The following is a 21,044-nucleotide window of genomic DNA, read 5'->3' on the forward strand; positions in this document are numbered from 1 at the left end:
TTAGGCTAAGTATTGCTACATCCACAGGTAATGCGTGATTTACTATGTGACACCAGTAAATTCAGGATATGTGTTACGCTCATGTGATACGAACAGGAGTCAGGAACAGACACACTTTTAGTGTGTTTCCCAGAGGCAGCCTTTTAAGAGGCTACTTCCAGACTGGCCATTAGTCAACGATGGTGGAGATTCTAGAGAAACCGCAGCCCCTGCACCAAAAGGTGAGCATTGCCTTAGAGGGTTACACCAGGGTGTCACCATCTTGAGGCACCCTATGAAAAATTAAGAGTTTGCAGGTATTGTCGAGGGGGGTCCCGGCTCTCAGACCCATCAGAACACCTTCCTCCCTTGTCCCCACCATTTCTGGCTGCCCAGATCCACTACCAACCTGCAATCCCTCGCACCTTCCTGATCCATTAACCCATCTCCAGGCTTGACTAACCGTCCACAATGGACCACTTTTTGCCATCTATTCTGCCCAGACACCCGGCAGGACTACCTGCATCAGACGGTCCAGACCAGTGTCTCAAGGTGCTGCCTCTGTTGTTACAACACTATGTCCCTTCCCCACCTTAAGGTCTGGTTGAGTGTAGTTCCCACTGGCCTAGACCCTCAAAAACATACCTCTCCCTAATCTGGCCCCGAACACCCAACCCATAGACTCTCACCTTCTGAAGAGAGAGACAGGAGAGCACTGGCCATTGCTTCTGCTGGCTCATGGCTAATGGTGTCTGCACATGTGCACAGTGATCCCTCTGAACTGTGGATGCACAAAAGAGTACCTGGGCAATGGTGAGAGGAGGCTAAGAGCAGCCTTTTCCCTTTGGCCTAAGGAAACCTGTGACAAATGAATTGCAGAAGATGTGGAACCTGGATGTGAAAAACAAAATACTGGATAATTCCAGGACAATTGGTCACCAGCACACCCAGGCCAGTCACCTCCAGTGACCTGGCAATGTCCCCATTCAGCCCACAGATTGGCATTAAATGGTGGTGATTGACTGCCTGCCAGCCACAGCTGGTGATGAGCCCGCTACAAGAAGATCACCAGTGGGAGGAATCTCAGACCACTGACCTGTTAGTAACTACTCTGAAATTCTTCCTAGTCCTGCTTTCAAGCCTATGGTAACAGGATCAGATAGATACCACATTCTCCTCCTGCCGTTTTTATTGTGCTCTCTCCATCACCCTTATACCATGTGTTCTTATTCTCTCACTTTCCATTTGGTGCATCGACCCCAATTTTTGTTGATTGCTCTCTCTCCTCCCCCACCCCTCTTCCCCTTTCAGATTATTGCTTCCTTTCCCCACACCACAATTTGGGTTGCCCATCTCTCTCCCCCACTCCCTTTCTGGTTTGGGGTCTCTCCCTCTACATTTGTTTTGTTCTCTCTGCCTGAGAGGCTGATGAAATTACCAAGTAGGCAGGCAGGCACTTCCCTGGACAGGTGTTGGGTCACCTGCTACATTGACCCAATGGGTGAAAAAAAGAAAAGCCCACCTCTCGGTATGGCCAGCACCAGCCGTTGACCCACTGGGATTTCACCAGGGAAAGAAAAATTAATGAATCTCTGATGAGGGCTAGGTGGCACAGGATGGGGATCATGGGGAGGGAAACTTGCCAGTGAGACAGGGTAGGAGAATCAGATGCAAGGACTGGTAGCTATTAGCAGGGCTACACTTTCCCACTCTCAGGTTCCTTGAGTTGACACTGAGTACGGTGACTTAGGTACCCAGTGGTAGGCTTCTAGCAAGCTTTACAGTACCTGCCAGCTTCTTTCTGGAGGCATAAGACAATGCAAGTCTCAATTAATCCCAGAATCACCATTAAATCCAGGTCAACTCAGTGATAATTGACTTAAGTGGTTTATTAACAAGCCTGATTGTCTTCCTGTCAGTAGGCATTAAGTAATTTTTGAAAACCTTGCTCAATGTAAACACCAATGGAAAGACCAGCATTTGTTGAACGGAGCATGATTCTCTAGGTCCGCTTGCAAACTTGCCCCTCCCATCATCTTCACTAAATTCTGTCCCACACATACAAACTGCAATTTCCAAGGCAACAGTGTGAAGCAGCCAGCCAGGCAGCAGAGGAGCAAGAAAGTTGACATTTCAGGTCGGGACCCTTCTTCAGAAATGCAATTTCCGAGGACCATTTTGGGAACATGCCCCAAAGCAATGCTCCAGAGGCCAAACGCTCATTTGGGATGATTGGGAACCTCAGCTCTAACTCAGAGCCAAAATGAACCTCCAAGTCAGATGACTAACCATTCATCACAATCATTGAACTGAATTACTGATTTCTAATTTATTTTTAAACAATGCATATCATTTATCCATGGAACAAAAGTCAGCCACAGATTCTATAGATCAGAGTGAAAATGGACTAAAATTGCAACTCTATAATTACAAAAAAAAAGAATTGGGAATAAAAACAAACTCAGGTACATAACCTGCAAATCTGTTCTGGGACAAGTAAGAATGGAATTTATTACCTCAGGAAAGAAGCAAATTCATGCATATGCAGTGGCATTGGTGTTTAATTCCAAGTTTTAATGAAATATTCTGTCCAGAACCTCTAGCTCAGACGCTGCTAATACCCAGAGACTGAATAATTGAAATTGTAACATATTTCTGAAGCTGTAGCAACTGTTTACTTTCCACAATAGTTAGGTATAGGCTCATGAAACAATACAATTAACCAGGCAATTACCTTGTTGGTTCTCTTTGCACAACAGACATCCTTCCTTCAATACAGACCAGCCTGCAGCTAGTAATGAATTGATCCAACATTCTTGTATTGTTACTATTAGCCACAATGCAACTAAAACTCAAACCATCACATTTACTTCTGGATTACACAAGCATTACAGGCTTAGCAAGAAGCTTTCAAGCTGGCCTGGATTCTGACAAGCTGGGAACCAGTCTGCTCTGAAAGTGTAGCTGCCACGTCAGCCTCTGCATCAAGTTCACACTACAACAGGAGCTGTATCTACTAAGTGCAGACTGGCAGAACCTCACAGAGAACAGCATGAATGACTACTTAAACTCTTTTTACAGTAGTCCTGCCAATCATCAAGAAATTATGAAAACATCTGAGGAATTTCAGCCCTAATTCAAGGGCACAACTGGAAATCAGCATCAACATGGATAATGAGCAAAGAATCAGATCTAGAATTCCTTCACCTCACTTATTTTGACACTTTATTTCACTTCAGTCTTTACCATATCATTTTTCCACCACTTACTGTGGAGTTGCCTTCCTCCACCTCTCCCAACAGGACATAAAATGTAATTTATTTTTGTTTCCTGGAAGAGGGAGGCTATACCATGGGCAAATGGAATGTACTTTTCTCATCACCCTCAGCTCAGGTATTCCTGCCTGGATTTGTCCCAAGAGCAGCTGCAGATTCAAGAGAATTTGGAGAGCCATCTGCTCCTGCCCAGAACATCGTTAAAAGAAAGCACAACAATTACAGAAGATCCTACATGACTGTCACATGTAGCTAAGTGTTCTGGATACATCTTCACACCCCCACACCCCCACCTCCCCCTTTTTACTGTCTTACTGCTATCTAAAAAAAAAACTTAACCCCAGCACACTAACTCTCACAGTTCCCATTCAGGCAGTCTCAAAGTCATTCCCAAATTATGACAATGTTTTTTATGTGCAACAGCTTGACTGCTGGCAATCACCTAGAAACCGATATCCATTTCGAGCCCACCGACTCCCACAGCTACCTAGAATACACCTCCTCCCACCCACCTTCCTGCAAAAATGCCATCCCCTATTCCCAATTCCTTCGCCTCCACCACATCTGCTCCCAGGATGAGGCATTCCACTCCCGTACATCTCAGATGTCCCCCCACAGTGGTCAAGAACACCCTCGACCGTGTCTCCCACATTTCCCGCAACTCATCCCTCACACCCCCTCCCCACAATAACAACCAAAACAGAATCCCCCTCGTCCTCACGTACCACCCCACCAACCTCCGGATCCAACGCATCATCCTCCGACACTTCCGCCATCTGCAATCCGACCCCACCACCAAAGGCATTTTTCCCTCCTCACCCTTCTCTGCTTTCCGGAGGGACCACTCTCTCCGTGACTCCCTTGTCTGCTCCACACTCCCCTCCAGCCCCACCACACCCGGCACTTTTCCCTGCAACCGCAGGAAGTGCTACACCTGCCGCTACACCTCCCCCCTCACCCCCTCCCAGGCCCCAAGAAGACTTTCCACATCAAGCAGATGTTCACCTGCACATCTGCTAATGTGGTATACTGTATCCGCTGTTCCCGTTGTGGCCTCCTCTACATTGGGGAAACCAAGCGGAGGCTTGGGGACCGCTTTGCAGAATATCTACGCTCTGTTCGCACTAAACAACTGCACCTCCCAGTCGCGAACCATTTCAACTCCCCCTCCCATTCCTCAAATGACATGTCCATCCTGGGCCTCCTGCAGTGCCACAACGAGGCTACCCGAAGGTTGCAGGAACAGCAACTCATTCCACTTGGGAACCCTGCAGCCCAATGGTATCAATGTGGACTTCACAAGCTTCAAAAATCTCCCCTCCCCCTACTGAATCCCAAAACCAGCCCAGCTCGTCCCTGCCTCCCTAACCCGTCCTTCCTCCCACCTATCCCCTCCTCCCACCTCAAGCCCCACCCCCATCTCCCACCTACTAACCTCATCCCGCCCCCTTGACCTGTCCATCCTCCCTGGACTGACCTATCCCCTCCCTACCTACACTCACCTTTACTGGCTCCATCTCCACCTTTGACCTGTCTGTCTCCTCTCCACCTATCTTCTCCTCCATCCACCTCCCCCTCTCTCCCTATTTATTTCAGAACCCCCTTTCCCCTCCCCCCATTTCCGAAGAAGGGTCTAGGCCCGAAACGTCAGCTTTCCTGCTCCTCTGATGCTGCTTGGCCTGCTGTGTTCATCCAGCTGTACCCCTTGTTATCTCAGATTGAATGCAAACCTACTTTTCATCAATAATCCAGGGGGGCTCCTGTGGCAGTTCTGCTCGGAGTTTCCAGGGTTGACTATCACACTGCAGGTACGGATAGTGGACTGCTCCTTTAGCTCTGTCCGTCATCTCCAGTTACACCTTGTGACTTGAATTTAGTGTAGTACACTTACACTGAGGAAATTCATGAGATTTGTAACTCTAGGCATTTCAGCTGAGGGGGAAATGTCACCACACCCACTAGTCAGCAATATCTTCCTTACAACTTATACCACAAATTGATGATGATCATTCACGTATTCCACCCTGTCTACATTCCTACGGCCATTTCTTTCCCCGAGAATTGATATCCCTCAGCTGGCACTTGGAAGGAAAGCATGTGAAAGTGCTCTGAACAATCTGCACAGCCAGATGCACAAGGCCCTGATCTTTCTCCCCTTTCCTCCACTTCTTCCTTGTGTATGTCTAGAGAAGGTGAAGAAGAAGAGGATGAACACCTAGCAGGCAATGTGGAGAGGCACAGTTCACGTTATCTTCAGTGGAAGTGACAAGGGTTTCACAATCTAATGCAAGGTATAAAGAGGACAAGGAAAGTAGAATGTGGTGACAAATTTGCAGCTGGCACCTGCATTCCTAGGTCACCATCTTCAAATTGTTGGGCAGCATCTCTTCCTAGAAGCTCAAATATTCGGAAACAATAAAAAGTTATATGCTAGGTATTCAGTAGCGTTTGCCACTCTCCAACTACTATTACAGACAGTTTAAAGAAGGAGACAGAGTGATGAAAGTGGTAACAATTTCTAGTTGCCATAAAGTGCAGCCAAAAGGAGCAATAAATGTTGGCAATTCTAGCTGCATGGACTAACATGTTAGATACCATGTGTGATTTAGCAGGGTGAAAGAATGCAAGGATGTGAATAAAGGAACGTTTTCAGATATGAACTGTGGGTGGAAAGGTAACCATTCTATTTCACAGCCATTAACATCAAGCTAACATAATCAAAGCAAGGTGATTTTACAGGTTTAACTTGCTTAATTCATCCTTAGAAATGCGTTGCTGGCATTCTTCATTTTGCCAGACCAGGCAAAGTGATTCCAGTTTTTCCAACAGTGAGACAGTGGACTGGATTAGCAGCTCCAGAGGAGACAATAGCACCCAGCCCTACCGAGTCTTCACCATCCCCCCAGATCTCCCCCTCACTGAGGATGAACGGTCAGTCCTCAGTAAAGGACTCACCTTTGTCCCCCTCCACCCACACATCAACGAATACTGCTCACGCTTGGACGTTGAACAGTTTTTCCGTCGCCTCCGCCTCCACACTTACTTCTTTAATCGTGAGCCTAACCCTCCCTCTACTGACCCCTTCTCCCGCCTCCAACATACCCCCTCCTCCTGGATACCACCCCAAGGCCTCCTACCCTCCCTCAACCTCTTCATCTCCAACTGCCATCGTGACATCAATCACCTCAACCTCTCCACGCCTCTCACCCACTCCAACCTCTCCCCCACAGAACGTGCAGCCCTTCGCTCCAATCCCAACTTCACCATAAAACACGCGGACAAGGGAGGCGCAGTTGTAGTATGGCGCACTGACTCTACATCGCAGAGGTCAGACGCCAACTCTCCGACACCACCTCCTACCGTCTCCTTGATCATGACCCCACCCCCGACCACCAAACCATCATCTCCCAAACCATCCACAACCTCATCACCTCAGGTGACCTCCCACCCACAGCCCCCAACCTCATTGTCCCCCAACCCCGCACCGCCCACTTCTATCTCCTTCCCAAAATCCACAAACCTGACTGCCCTGGTCAACCCATTGTCTCCGCCTGCTCCTGCCCCACCGAACTTCTCTCCACCTATCTCGACTCCATTTTCTTCCCCTTGGTCCAGGAACTCCCTACCTACGTCCGTGACACCATCCATGCCCTCCACCTCCTCCAAAACTTCCAATTCCCTGGTCCCCAACACCTCATCTTTACCATGGACGTCCAGTCCCTATACACCTGCATTCCCCATGCAGATGGCCTAAAGGCCCTCCGCTTCTTCCTGTCTCCCAGGCCCGACCGGTCCCCCTCCACTGACACCCTCATCCGCTTAGCCGAACTCGTCCTCCCCCTCAACAACTTCTCTTTCAATTCCTCCCACTTCCTACAGACAGACAAAGGGGGCGGCCATGGGTACCCGCATGGGCCCAAGCTATGCCAGCCTCTTTGTAGGTTACGTGGAACAATCCCTCTTCCGCAGCTACACTGGCCCTAAACCCCATCTCTTCCTCCCTTACACTGATGACTGTATCGGCGCCGCCTCGTGCTCCCACGAGGAGCTCGAACACTTCATCCACTTCACCAGCACTTTCCACCCCAACCTTAAGTTCACCTGGACCATCTCTAATACCTCTCTCTCCATCCTGGACCTCTGTTTCCATCTCTGGCAACCACCTGGAAACCGATATCCATTTCAAGCCCGACTCCCACAGCTACCTAGAATACACCTCCTCCCACCAACCTTCCTGCAAAAATTTCATCTCCTATTCCCAATTCCATCTGCTCCAAGGAGGAGGCATTCCACTCCCGAACATCTCAGATGTCCTCGTTTTTCAAGGACCGCAACTCCCACCCCCCCCAACCCCCAACCACCCCCCCTCCCCGCAGTCATCGAGAACACCCTCGACCGGGTCTCCCGCATTTCCCACAACTCATCCCTCACACTCCCTCCCCGCAATAACAACCAAAACAGAATCCCCCTCGTCCACACGTACCACCCCACGAACCTCCAACGCATCATCCTCTGACACTTCCGCCATCTGCAATCCGACCCCACCACCAAAGACATTTTTCCCTCCCCACCCTTATCTGCTTTCCGGAGGGACCACTCTCTCCGTGACTCCCCTGTCCGCTCCACACTCCCCTCCAGCCCCACCACATCCGGCACTTTTCCCTGCAACCACAGGAAGAGCTACACCTTCCCCTACACCTCCCTCCTCACCCCCATCCCAGGCCCCAAGAAGACTTTCCACATCAAGCAGATGTTCACTTGCACATCTGCTAATGTGGTATACTGTATCCGCTGTACCCGTTGTGGCCTCCTCTACATTGGGGAAACCAAGCGGAGGCTTGGGGACTGCTTTGCGGAACACCTACGCTCGGTTCGCACTAAACAACTGCACCTCCCAGTCGCAAATCATTTCAACTCCGTCTCCCATTCCTCAGACGACATGTCCATCCTGGGCCTCCTGCAGTGCCACAATGATGCCACCCGAAGGTTACAGGAACAGCAACTCATATTCCGCTTGGGAACTCTGCAGCCCAATGGTATCAATGTGGACTTCACAAGCTTCAAAATCTCCCCTCTCCCGACCGCATCCCAAAACCAGCCCAGCTTGTCCCCGCCTCCCTAACCTGTCCTTCCTCCCACCTATCCCCTCCTCCCCCCCCAGACCTGGCACTTTTCCCTGCAACTGCTCCCCCCCTCCCCCCCCCAAAAAAAAAAAAAAAAAAGGCACTCAGCTTCTCCCACCCTATTTCTCGACTTACACTCCCCTTAACTGGCTCCATCCCCGAATCTTTGACCTGTCTGTCTCCTCTCCACCTATCTTCTCCTCTATCCACCTTCCCCTCTCTCCCTATTTATTTCAGAACCCCCTTTCCCTCCCCCATTTCTGAAGAAGGGTCTAGGCCCGAAACGTCAGCTTTCCTGCTCCTCTGATGCTGCTTGGCCTGCTGTGTTCATCCATCTCTACACCTTGTTATCTTGGATTACCATGGAGTTGGGAAAACCCCTGGAGATGAACAAATGGTGGCTGGGACCCAATTAAGGGATTCCCGATGTCTCCAAACTTCACCAGCAAGGATAACATTGTAAGCTGGTTCAGACCACAAGCCCACACCCTGCCTGGCTCTGTAGTGGGGGCAGGAGTCTCCATATCCTCCACAATTTTCAAGAACTAGTCAAAAGCAGGAGTAAGGCCAGCTTTTAAAGGAATTTTACTTTACTGCCCCTCAGAGGTGTCATAAGACGTAACTTTGAGAAAGGTTTCCGCATCAAGACTAAGTTCAAAAAGCCTTACCCATGCCACTGTGCCCCTCTCAGACTGAGAGCCCAGGCACCTATTCAGGAAAATCAAAGGTTCTGCTTACAGCAAACGTGATCACTGAATAGACAGCAGTGCCCTCCCATCGTATTTCTGAAAAACATCCTTTTAAGCCATTCCCATCTATTCTTTTCATCCCTTATGTTACACTCACCCCTCCCCCCTCCTATGCTACCTCCATTACCCATTTCATTCGTCTTAATGCAGTGTTCCTTCCATTCTATTTTACCCTCACTCTCCACCAATATTATGCCCCCTTAATGCCTCCAACAGCATAACCATTGTTAGGGTTCCCTTAACTTCTGCTGTTCTTTTTCAACTTCCACCTTCAACACCAATTGTTGGCCGTCCCATACATATCTGCTTCATCCATCCACCAAGTCAACCCAGTGACCAGACAGACTTGAACTGCAACAAAAACAGAAGTTGCTGGAAAAGAGGGCCCTCCTGAGGAAGGTTCACCGGACCCAAAACATTAACACTGATTTCTTTTCACAGATACTGCCAGACCTGCTGAGGTTTTCCAGCAACTTCTGTTTTTATTTCTGTATTACAGCATCTGCAGTTCTTTTAGTTTTTATTTTTAGAAACTGCATATCTTTATTAAAAAGATCGTCTCTGTGCAGACATCTCAGCACCCACAGGGAGGGGAGAATTTACCAATGCGTCTAACACATAATGCTTACTCAAATTCATATCTTCTCTTGGAATGGATAAGCCTTTCTCCAGTCAACCATCTTGTGCTCACAAATCACGACAAATAGATCTACTCAGTGAAAAAGGAATCCCTGCTGAGCAAGGTTAACTGGCTGAATGGCCTACTCCTATGTTCCTGGTTTTGAATGCCAAGATGAAATCATTAGTCCTATATTTAGTGTACATGTCTGTCTCAGTTTGTCACCTCAGAAACATATGTTTACCATTATACACACCTTATTAGTTGGCATTTGCAATCAAACAGGTGATACAAACAGTGTTGCCAAGATGGTGCACATGGGGGTTTAAACACACTCACACAGGGCAGATTGCACATGGTAACCGACAAATAGAAATGTTTTGACACTTCAAATAGCAATCACCTACTCTTGTACCAGTAGTCACAATTTGTACTCGGCATACAATTTGAACTTTTTTTTTGAAAAATGAGAACTTTAAAGGGGCAACATAAATGCCATGACCTACTGTATTTTATATTGTCAAAAAAAAAAACAACTTGTGATCTGCTTATGAGGCTTAGGCATCCTAAATGTAACAGCTGGCAGAAGAACGGAGATATTGGGCCAGATTTTGCTGGCAAGTTCAGAAAATCTGTTTGGGAAATATCCTAATTTGTCAGAATTGCCACCATATAAATAGGCCGTGCATGCACAACTTCCATGCCTTAAAGATGGGGGTGGAATTGATTTGAGCTTGCCGAGACAGAAAACAGTCCAGATGTGGCCATAGAGCAAGGCATGCTGAGGCAGGTTGGTTAGAAGGCCCATTATGGTTCTCTGGGATATCAGTCTAGTTGTATTAGAGGCTGTAATCCAGCCCTCATCCCACAAAACACAGTTTCAATATTCCCTATGCACCCCCCGCTATTTCCCGAGCCCTTCTGTGCCCTTCATTCAGTGAAGATTATGTACAGAAACAGTGAGCTATGTAATAAAAAAAGCATGACATGCTTATGAAAGTAAAGGCCCATTTTGAAATCCGCTTCTCCAGTTGGCCTCATCATGAATTCTTGTCAAAGTTCCCAGTCGGACTGAAAGTCATGGGAAATTCATAACCAAGGACTCCCCCCCCAAGGCTACGAAGTCTAATCTCCAAGCAGGTAGGGATATGACTAATAAGGGCCATGACAACATCTAAGTCCACAAAGGGGATGCTGGAATGGAGAATGGCTAAAGTTGTTGTTAGATGACATTCAGGTTTTACCACCCCATGGGAGGCCTATTTTTCCCCTATGTATCTATTCTCTGGGAAACCACATCAGCCCCTGTCTCACTGCTTTTATGTGTACGTTTTTTGGAAGTGAGAACCCAGTATATACTTACGAAAGTCCTATGAAGGAGACTGCCTGTCTTCATTTGAGAAATATAGAAGGCTACAGTCAAGGAATTACAGAGAATTGAAACCAAGTGGCTGAAGGCTTTTCTGCTCAGGTGAGTAAAAAGAAGCACACAATGCACAAGAAGTTGACATCAGGGAAATGGGCATTCAGGGGAATAAAATGTGGGATTGCAGGAACTATGGTGAAAGGGAGGAGGCCAAAGTAAAGAATGCACTAAAGATAAGTACAAGTATGTTATATTTCAGGCACAGGGGAACCAGAAGCTCATGTACATCTGTGACAATATGGGTAAGAATGCACTGAATTTTTTGACCATGCTGGTATATTTGAAGCCAGAGAAGCTCAAAATAAAGCGGGTGCTCTTCCCATCACCTTCTCCCTGACTGCAAACTGTCTCTGATATTACAGTGGGCAGTGAAGGTGTCACTTTAAGGTTCCATTGCATCTCTTGTTTTACGTGGGAAGACAAAGGTCTGAAAAAATGGTTTTTAAAAAAGTTCCTGAAGTTGTAGTGTCCTAACACATGGATGAGGCAAGCAAGGGAAATATGGTAACCGTGTACTTCTCTAAAAACGAGGCAAAAAAAAACAAAAAAAAGTTTCCATAAACTCTGTCCTCCCCGTACTTGTTCCAATTATCCTCCCACTGACGACTATAACACTGGGCCAAGCCACTCCCTCCAGGCAGGCAACCCATTAATCGACTGCAGATTCCTTTAACATTACTTGAACCTAAAACGTTATGACTGCACCGCTGCTATTAAATGCTATTGGCTAGCAGATTCTCAAGCATCTTTATCCAAATCAGATCTTCTGGAAAAAGCCGTTACAAAAATAAACCAGGAAATTATTTCACCACGATTCAATATCGACAGCAGTCTGGAAGAAATCGCCTCATCACAGCTGAGAGCATTATTTGGGCAAGCTCTGTAACATTTGGCATGCAGATGGCCATGACTTTGCAGTGTAGTAACACAAAGAAACATTTGGGAATGATTCTCCCTGTAAATCAGTTTAGATATATTTTAAGCTAAATGTTCCATAACTAGTCGCATTTATATCTCTCAAGATATATCAATTTTTAAAAATGTTACTGTACTCCCTTTCCTCCAAACCACCACCCCCCACCCCCGCAACCCTCGCTCCCCTGTACAATATACCAAGCTGGCCAACTTTAGACAGTATGAAAAAGAAGAACAAGTCAGGTAACACAAACAGGGCAACTCTGCTTTATTGTCTCTTCCCATTGGGTACTCCAAGATTCTTCTTACATTTCCCCCCACCCCAGACAACATCAGGTAAGTTACTGCGCCCAAAAACAAAACTGCAAGCTCTTCCTATCACTCTTACAACCAGTGTCCTACAATTCTGCACCGACCAGCTGAACAATTGGTGCCTGGCCATTATGGACTTTCAATAAACAGATTTCTTATAAAAAAAAATTGTCCTGTTTTACAGAAAGCACTCTCTTTAAAACAATCCATCATATTCAAATTTGAAAATGTTCTGTTGCTTTAAACACACAAGATCAAATTTGATGTTGAGTTTTTTTTCTCTTCCACAGCTGATTCATTCATTAATTCACTGTTAGCTTTTTCTTTAAACAATGGAACGTACCCTAAAACACAATGTGACTGTTCGATTCTGTATGCATTGAGTGTGACTAATAATGCATTTATAAGTCAGTCAGGAAGTGGTTTGCACTCCTTGTTGGTGTAGGAAGTGTCCCATTTTTATTATGGATCAATTGCTCCAGTACCAAAAGACACCTGCTTCCAGCTCTTTTATATTGGTGCTATTGGTTTCTTTGGATTTCAGGAAACCAATGTTTGTGAGCTGGCTCCCTGTTATTCACAACATTAAATCCAGATCATTTAGCCTGGCAGCAGAATTACAGACTTAAATTTTAACAGGTCTACAATTCTGCAACCAGGATAAAGAAATCCCATGTAGTGCTGCAATTGCAGTAAGCAGGCTTATTCCAGACCAGTTTCCCAAAATCCAACCTAAACAAACACCAGTACAAAAGCTGTTTTGATGTTGCAAACAGTTACATTTTTACAAGGACCATTACCTTCTTCATAGGTGAAGAAATTCATAGACTAGCAAACAGCTGGCTCCACTGCTTCAACTCCTCAGTTTGTCACAGTTAACAAGCTGTTACAGGTATGTTGCCATTAGAGGCAGTGCTGTTAGTCACGGCGTAGGTAAACAGAAACCTTACTGTTTGAGTGCACTAATTCCAACAGTAGTATCACCTCAACTGGCTTCTGCATTCCAGAGGAAATACTCGTCAGTACTACTGTTGCTGATAGCCTTCTAATGTTCCTCGCTGAAAGTGTGAATGGCTGGACAGGCTTCCAGCTTGGCTTTGATGTTCCAGGCAGATAGTTTAGTGCAACACAGAAAGAGAACCATATGATCCAAGATGTCATCTTTTAGATGAGACATTAAAAGTAAAGCCGCCCTATCGAGGGCAAAAGTTATCGTTGGCTTTTGTTTCACTAACAAGTGCTTTTGGAAATATCTGCAGTTGTCAGTTCAAAAATCAAAAAATATGTGCAGAATTTCCAAAGTTAAAAAATGTTCATTTCAGCATCTCTGGGATTTGTACCAAAAGGCTATTTAAATTATCAATTGTTACAATTACATAAAACCTTCAGAAATGTGACAGTTTCTGAAGCGGGAAGAGAGAAGATTGCTAAAGCTGCAGGTGTATTGAGGAGTACTGCTAAAATAAATAACTACAAATTAAATACCACTGGTCATTTATCATTTGGAATCTCCCTTCTCCAGCTGTGAAATTTAGAATTCTTTTTTACCCATTTTATATGTCTTCCAATGACACCGGCCTTTTGCTGATTCAGTACATAAGGACGATAGGTTTCTCCAAGTGTGACACTTGACATCCAGCCAGAAAGCAGTGCACTTTTCCAGAGTATGGCCACCCTGACTCATTTGTGCTCCTGCTTTCAGTCATCTAGTTTTTGTAGCACTCAAATTTTCTTCAACAAGCAAAATTCCTATTTCATTCCAACTATCACAGAAGAAATCTCAAGACCAGAGAATCCAGACTGCAAGCTCTACCTCACTACAGTATCTGAGGCCATTAATTTGTTCATTTGAAGTGAACCTATCTGCATTCCTTATCGGTGATTTGCTAGATATACAACACAAGACTGAAAGTCTGTGGTTACAGATGCCAGACATTCAATTTTTGTAACAATGATGGTAAGTATGCGAGCTAGGGATAATGCTACTGTGCAATTGTGCTGGGACATTGTTACCACATCCTATTATTTTGTAAAGTTAGTTTACATCAAGAGGGCCAAACTTAAAGGTTAAACAAAGCTTATTTCTTCAAATGCATTGTCAAATTCTTTGCAAGAGTTTCCTTTCCTTTTTCAGCTTATAACTGCATATTTGCAGCACTTTCTCTCTAACTTCAAAAATTCACAAGGAATAAACAAAAGCTCTTTCAGTATGATCCTGATAAAAAGCATTCAAATCAATCATATGGGAATGCAGCAAATATAGCACATATGAAGCTTCTGAAGACTTTTGGTAACCTATGCCATAGAAGACTTGTACTAAAATTATTTGGAAACCCAGTGTAGCATTAGAGAGCATCTGGAAGTGGTGTGCTCCACAGGTCACTGTTGGATGATACACAGATGGAGCTGGACACAGAGCGCACAATATTAAATATATGTCAGCAATTCAGTGGGGTGAAGAAGAAAAGATTAGTGCCTCTGCTTAGGAAATCAGCGATAAGGAATCAAATTAAATTGGTCTCTGAACAAGGTGAGGGATTAGGCAAATTTCTTTACGGAGAAAGAAAATACTGGATTATTAGTAAAGAAAACCAAAAAAGAAGTGAGATTAATTGGATAGGTCTGCTAAAAGGTTTGCACAGGAAAAACTTGCATTTCTGCTATAAAACATCGGCTACTAAGGGCAAAGAAGGCAGTCATATTTGTACAGAACCTTTCAAATGCTAAGGATTTTCCAAAGTATTTCACAGCTAAAAGAAGTGTAGTCATTGTGTTAATGTAGTTGCTTGTTTCAGAAAACGTGGTACCATAAAAGCTAATGAAGTTGCCTGCAGCTGGATGGAAACAGACAATGTAGAATTTAATTGTTTAATTGTTTGATGGGTAATTAAGTAAGTATCTGTCAGCTTTGTTCTGTACACTTGCTTCTTTATATAAAAAAAGAAACCTGGGTATGATTACAGAGAAAGAGAAACTAAACCAAAAGCAAGAATCATGCAAGCAGACATTTTGAAGCATTGAATAAAACTCCTAATCAGATTTAGGAAACATGCCCAAATTCTAGAAATACTCATTTATTCATAACACAATGTTCAGCTTGAGGAGAACAAAAAAAAAATGTAACTCTGGCTTAAAGTGAATCAGTTCACAAAGGGCATGTAGGTCAAAGAAAAGTTCAGTTTGCCACTTGGAGGTATCTATTGCTGAAAGTGAAATGTGGCATGTGTATACTATCACAGCTGGTAAAGCATCAAGTCATTTTAAAGATTGTTCAGTTGAGATTGTGAGCATCTGTGTTGCTTATCAATGTCACTCACTGTAGATTCTTCTGTGACAACAATCTCTACCATGTTACTTTTCACAAAACCTTTTCACTCCTGTAACAGACGTTCTTCAACCTTGATTATTGCAGTTTTGGGAATAATAACAGAATGTCTTACAACTAAACAATCTCATTCTATAAAGCCAGAATGGTCGGCAGAGGTTTTATTGGAGTAAACTTGATTAATAGCTCTGGCTTCAAACTTGAAGTCCCACTGAAGTACATATATATTAACATGATCGATGACAGTATCTCTCCTATATTTAGTGGTTTTAGAGAGATCGAGGGATACCGTCATGCTCTTCCCATAAACAGATAATTTCTACAAGTTTCACAAAATGAGGGAAGGTTAACAGCCTGTGCTGAAGTCTCATAGAAGCAGAAATGACTTGAAATAGAGATGGTATTATTGAGCAAAATCAACACATCTCTGTGGGTATCAACCTTAGTCATTGAGTCAAATTTGCCAAACTTAGACTGCGTCAATTAAGGCAGTCAACAAGACTATCGTTTCGGACATGTATGATCCAATAAATATTAGTACTATGGCTGCACAGTCTTCTGAAGTGTGACAGGTGATTACTAGTGTTATTTAAAAATAGACATAAGCAAACACAGTAGGTTAAAACACTTTTGCTGCTCATGAAGTGTGTTATAGAACAACTAATGCCCCACTAAGCTCAGGAACTAGCACATTCCAGAAGATTTTTTCAGTCTTGCCAGATGCTAGTATGGCCAAGCAGTTTAAGGCGCTGAATTAAAGGTCCCATCTCTGTTGGCAGCACAGTGGCTCAGTGGTTAGCACTGCTGCCTCACAGCACCAGAGGCCTGGGTTCGATTCCAAACTTGGATGACTGTCTGCGTGAAGTTTGCACATTCTCCCCGTGTCTGCGTGGGTTTCCTCTGGGTGCTCTGGTTTCCTCCCACGGTCTAAAGATGTGCAAGCTAGGTGTATTGGCTGTGCTAAATTGCCCTAAGTGTTCAGGGATGTGTAGATTAGATGGGTTACAGAGGGAGGAGTCTGGGTGGGATGCTTAGAGGGTCGGTGTGGACTTGTTGGGCTGAAGGAGCTGTTTCCACACTGTAGGGATTCTATTCTATGTTGCCAGGATGTTCAACCTGCCTACAACATTGTCCCTTCCATGGGTGACAAAGCAGAAGGCACACAGATTTTTAATCAATCGTTCTTGTCAGTGCACACAACACAATTTGACTGTCAGCAAGGACTAATGCACTTTCCCCAGCATCCAACATTAACTTATTCAGGTATAGAATCACTGCAGTGGAGGAAAACCTACGCATAACAACAGTCAAAAATATTCATGCAATTCTGATATTGTCTAGCCCTCAGTATAACCAACCTATTATCAAAAATTCAATTATACAGCGATCATGGAGCATTTTTGAAAGCAACTGTGTAAAGATGCACAACTGGAACTGACAATCACACAAAGAGCATTTGACATATCAAATGTAACAATAATATCTCCATCAGACTCTTTGAATTTTCAGCCATATGCAAAAATATACATCCAACAGATGCATCAGGTTATGGAATTGGAGCTGTACTCTCACAGGACATTGAAGGAAGCAAATGACCAAATCACTTACTTGTTATACGCATTATTGGCAGCTGAAAACAAATAATCTATTGGAGAGTGGGAAGCACACGAGTGCATTTTTGCCTCGGAACATTGCTACATGTATTCTTAATCATTGAAAGTTCACTTTCTGCACTGATCTCGAACCATCACCTATATTGCAGTTGGGAGTGACATGGGGACCGGCAGTCGTTCTGCTCTGAATGAAGTTTTTCATGAAACAAGTTCTTGCCAGTATGGTTAGTTATGTATCACTTCATTAAAACAGATAATTAATATCTAGATATTTTTCCTTTGTTTAAATGGTCATGAAGAATAGGGGTGTTATGCCTATATCACCAACAAGGAGAGAGAAATCTGCAATATCACCTATATGAAACGAGTTAAAAAGGTTTTAAACAACACAGGCTCACTTAGTACATAAGCACTAACAGGTAATAAAGGCATTACATGTTGGAAAATGGTGCTTTGTTCCCCCGGTAAGCAGAGCCTTTGAGGTGTTGTTTGTTCTTGGAAATGAAGATGATTGTATTCATTATGTATAGTGTTTGATAAGATTCTGGTGGGTAGACAGGTGATTGCCAAGGCTGATCTGCCCCTGGAAGGTTCTACTACAAAACAGGACAGGATACTGCATTTTTCTGAAGAAGGGTCTAGATCCGAAACGTCAGTTTTCCTGCTCCTCTGATGCTGCTTGGCCTGCTGTGTTCATCCAGCTCTACACCTTGTTATCCCATTTAATTCCATTTGTGACTGGATGTGGATTAGAAGACCAGCACCAACATCCAGGTTATATGCAAGCATGCCATTATGGAAAAGCCAAACCATTGTGCTGAATTTCTCCAGACAGCCAAATTTCTACATTACCTTTCAAAAGTCCTCAATATCATAACAATTATGCAAAATCCTGTATATAGCTTGTAGTATGGATGCATTAATACTTTTAAATGGATAAAGATAGATCACTGATTTCAAATAAGTTTTATTACTCTTTACATTGAACTGTTGCCTCAATTTGCCAGAGAAGCAAAAAGACAGTTTGTCTTTTTTCTCTCTGATGATCTACCACAAGTGTAGGATCAAGCACTTTCTGCTGGGATGCAATTACCTTTAGCACACAAGGATCACCTTTGTGCAACCTATCTAATTGCTTTCAGGGGAAATACTTTGTCAATCTTTCTCAAGTGTGAATCTTTCATTAGCTAGTGTAGAATGTTGAAAAATCACCCTGCTGTTATAATAACCTAAAAATGGACTAAATACTCAATTTCCTACAGAAGATAATTGTTTTAAAAATCAAAATGATTACATTTATTAACATACACCCATTAACCCAAAAGACAAAAGCTGTTTTAATGCGAGTATGTGATTGATTAGGGCAGATCTGAATGACAGTCGACACTTTCCCTGACCAGAAAAAACACGACAGGGAATCTAAGCAATAGTGTTTTAAAACTGCCCTCTGGGCAGGTGATTTCCTCTCTCCCATGGGTAATTCCCTGCGTGACCAGCATACACAAAGAGGCAACACTGGAATTGAATCTGTACATCATTACCTTCGGAACAATAAATCATGTAGAATCCCACCCTTTAGATGCTTTGTCTGGCTGTCTAGTGTTACCACTGTGCAATTAACTTATTCGTTCTGAGTTAACTGACAATATGTGGTTCAAGTCAACAATGAGCGTTTGATAAACTGTAATGAAAAGTGAAATTAATACAATATAATCCGAATATCCAATGCGTTAGGGAGTTTACTCGTCTTCTTTTAAGATTCTTCTTTGCATCACGGACCATACAATACCATACCATAAAAACATTTCAGATATACTGTAGAACTGGAAGTGAGTAAGAGACTTAGCTCAACAACTGAAATTGTCACAAATATTAGCAATAACGATTCTCGTTCATGTTTAGAAAACCTACCTGAAATCTTCCGATCATAGAAATGAAAAGCGCTTGTGTGCAAATACATCGGAGTTAATAAAGTCAAACTCACCATTACAGCTGCCCTTTCTCTCGAAACCAGAATAACTGAAGTCAGATTTGGCCGTTTCTTTGCGCACATGTACTCCATACTACCCTTAGTGTTTTAAAACGACTGAATTGATCACGCTTGAATCTGTCAGTTAATGGGAGGGGGGGGGGCGGCGGGGGCATGTAAGGGTACAATGCAATTTAACTCCAAACTGTGATTCTCAGGCAGTACACCGCGGCGCCCCTGTGAAGCCTACCTTTGATACATGTTTCCATTTCCAGTTGCTTTTTCTGCTCCATGGCAGGCACAGCAACACAGTTGCAACTTCAGTTGAGGCGTTCAGTTACAGTGTGGCGAGCCCCTGACGCCGCTCCGCTAGCTGCTCCTAGTCTCGCGCTCCCTTGCTCTCTCTACCACTGCCGCCCCGCCAGCTGTCAAGATCTGCCGGGTGACTGACAACGCCAGCCATCCAATCAGCGAAGGGTATTCGTTTCAAGCTCACCAATAGACATCGGCAAAGACCCGGAGTGCCGGAGTAACAATGCAAGGGGTGACGATTGACAGATCAAGTAACAAATCAGAAGGTACGACAACCTTCAGCCAATCAGAGAGGGAAACACGCGCCGCCCGCCTTGGTCCTGTGCCGCTTGATGTTACAAAGAACCAATCACGTCACGAGAAAGGAAGCTGTTTGCCCATTAGCTGTGGTGCGGGACGAGGTGTGGTTCCCTGGGTTGCAAAGCTCCGTCCCACATTCGGCAGTTTCATTGTTGTAGTGAAGACTGACTGCTAGCCCCATGAGGTATCAGGCCTCAGCAAATCCAGTGACCAATGTATAAATGAAAACTTGTGGTAGAGACACTTGTGCAAATCTACAGCTTATTGAAATGTGGCAGGCCATGCAAAAGAACCAACGGAGAGGCAAATTAGATGTTCATTGGAAGGCGAGAATGCTGGAAATACTCTGAGGACCTGAATACAATATGTTTTTGTGATCAGCAACATGGAATGCATAATCAAGGAGGTAGTGATGGATCTATACCAGGCCTTGAGCCACAATTATACTTAATAGTCTGTACAATTTTAGCACCCTTAATAGTAATGGAAAGGTGCAATGTAGATTTACTAGGATGCTATGAATGGTGAGAGCTTAAAAATTATGAAAAAGTATAGAACATTGAGTAACGATCTGATCCTTTGTTCAAGGTTATGGAAGGAATCTTAAAAGTAAATGGTAAAAGGGTGCACCCAGTGGTCTGAGACAAGAGAGCATGAAAAGAATTGGGGAGGTTTAAACAAATTCTTCATAAAGAAGTTTGTGGAAGTCTATAGTCCTCTGCTGCATAACCTATGTTGAAGCATTTGTTTTAAAGAAAGACGAGATTGTTACTTGAAAAAAGAAATGTTAAAGGTCATGGGTTGGGGGAGTAAGCAGTCATGACGGGATAAGGTGATTTATATGAGAAGAAATACCATTGCAGTCTGAATAAACCATGAATTAAAATCAATGACTTTTGATCTCAGTGTAAATGTCACAATCTGATACCACTACATTTTGATATTTCATTTGATCAATGATGACTACGCTTACCTTGCCCCGAGGAGGCCACTAAACCTGGCAAAGTGTGCCAAATAAAGATGATATCATCATTTGAAACAAGAAAAACAAGTATGTTTATCGCCGTTAGAACCAATCTGTACCTCTAAACTGAACCCAGCATCAGGATATGTTGTTATTTCTACAC

At 44.1% G+C, this 21,044-nt stretch overlaps 1 protein-coding gene across 2 annotated transcripts in view; it reads right to left on the minus strand.

The window, feature by feature from the left end:
* Window positions 1-19,790, minus strand: part of afap1 (actin filament associated protein 1) — a 265,294-nt gene extending 245,504 nt beyond the window's left edge. For both annotated transcript variants that reach the window (XM_048604679.1, XM_048604669.1), the window contains exon 1: window positions 19,556-19,790. In XM_048604679.1, coding sequence (XP_048460636.1) covers window positions 19,556-19,598 — 43 coding nt within the window. In that variant the 5' untranslated portion in view covers window positions 19,599-19,790. The remainder of the gene's footprint in view (window positions 1-19,555) is intronic.
* Between the last annotated feature and the right edge of the window lie 1,254 nt (window positions 19,791-21,044).

This window comes from Rhincodon typus, chromosome 1 (assembly GCF_021869965.1).
Source record: "Rhincodon typus isolate 14 chromosome 1, sRhiTyp1.1, whole genome shotgun sequence".
NCBI lineage: Eukaryota > Metazoa > Chordata > Chondrichthyes > Orectolobiformes > Rhincodontidae > Rhincodon > Rhincodon typus.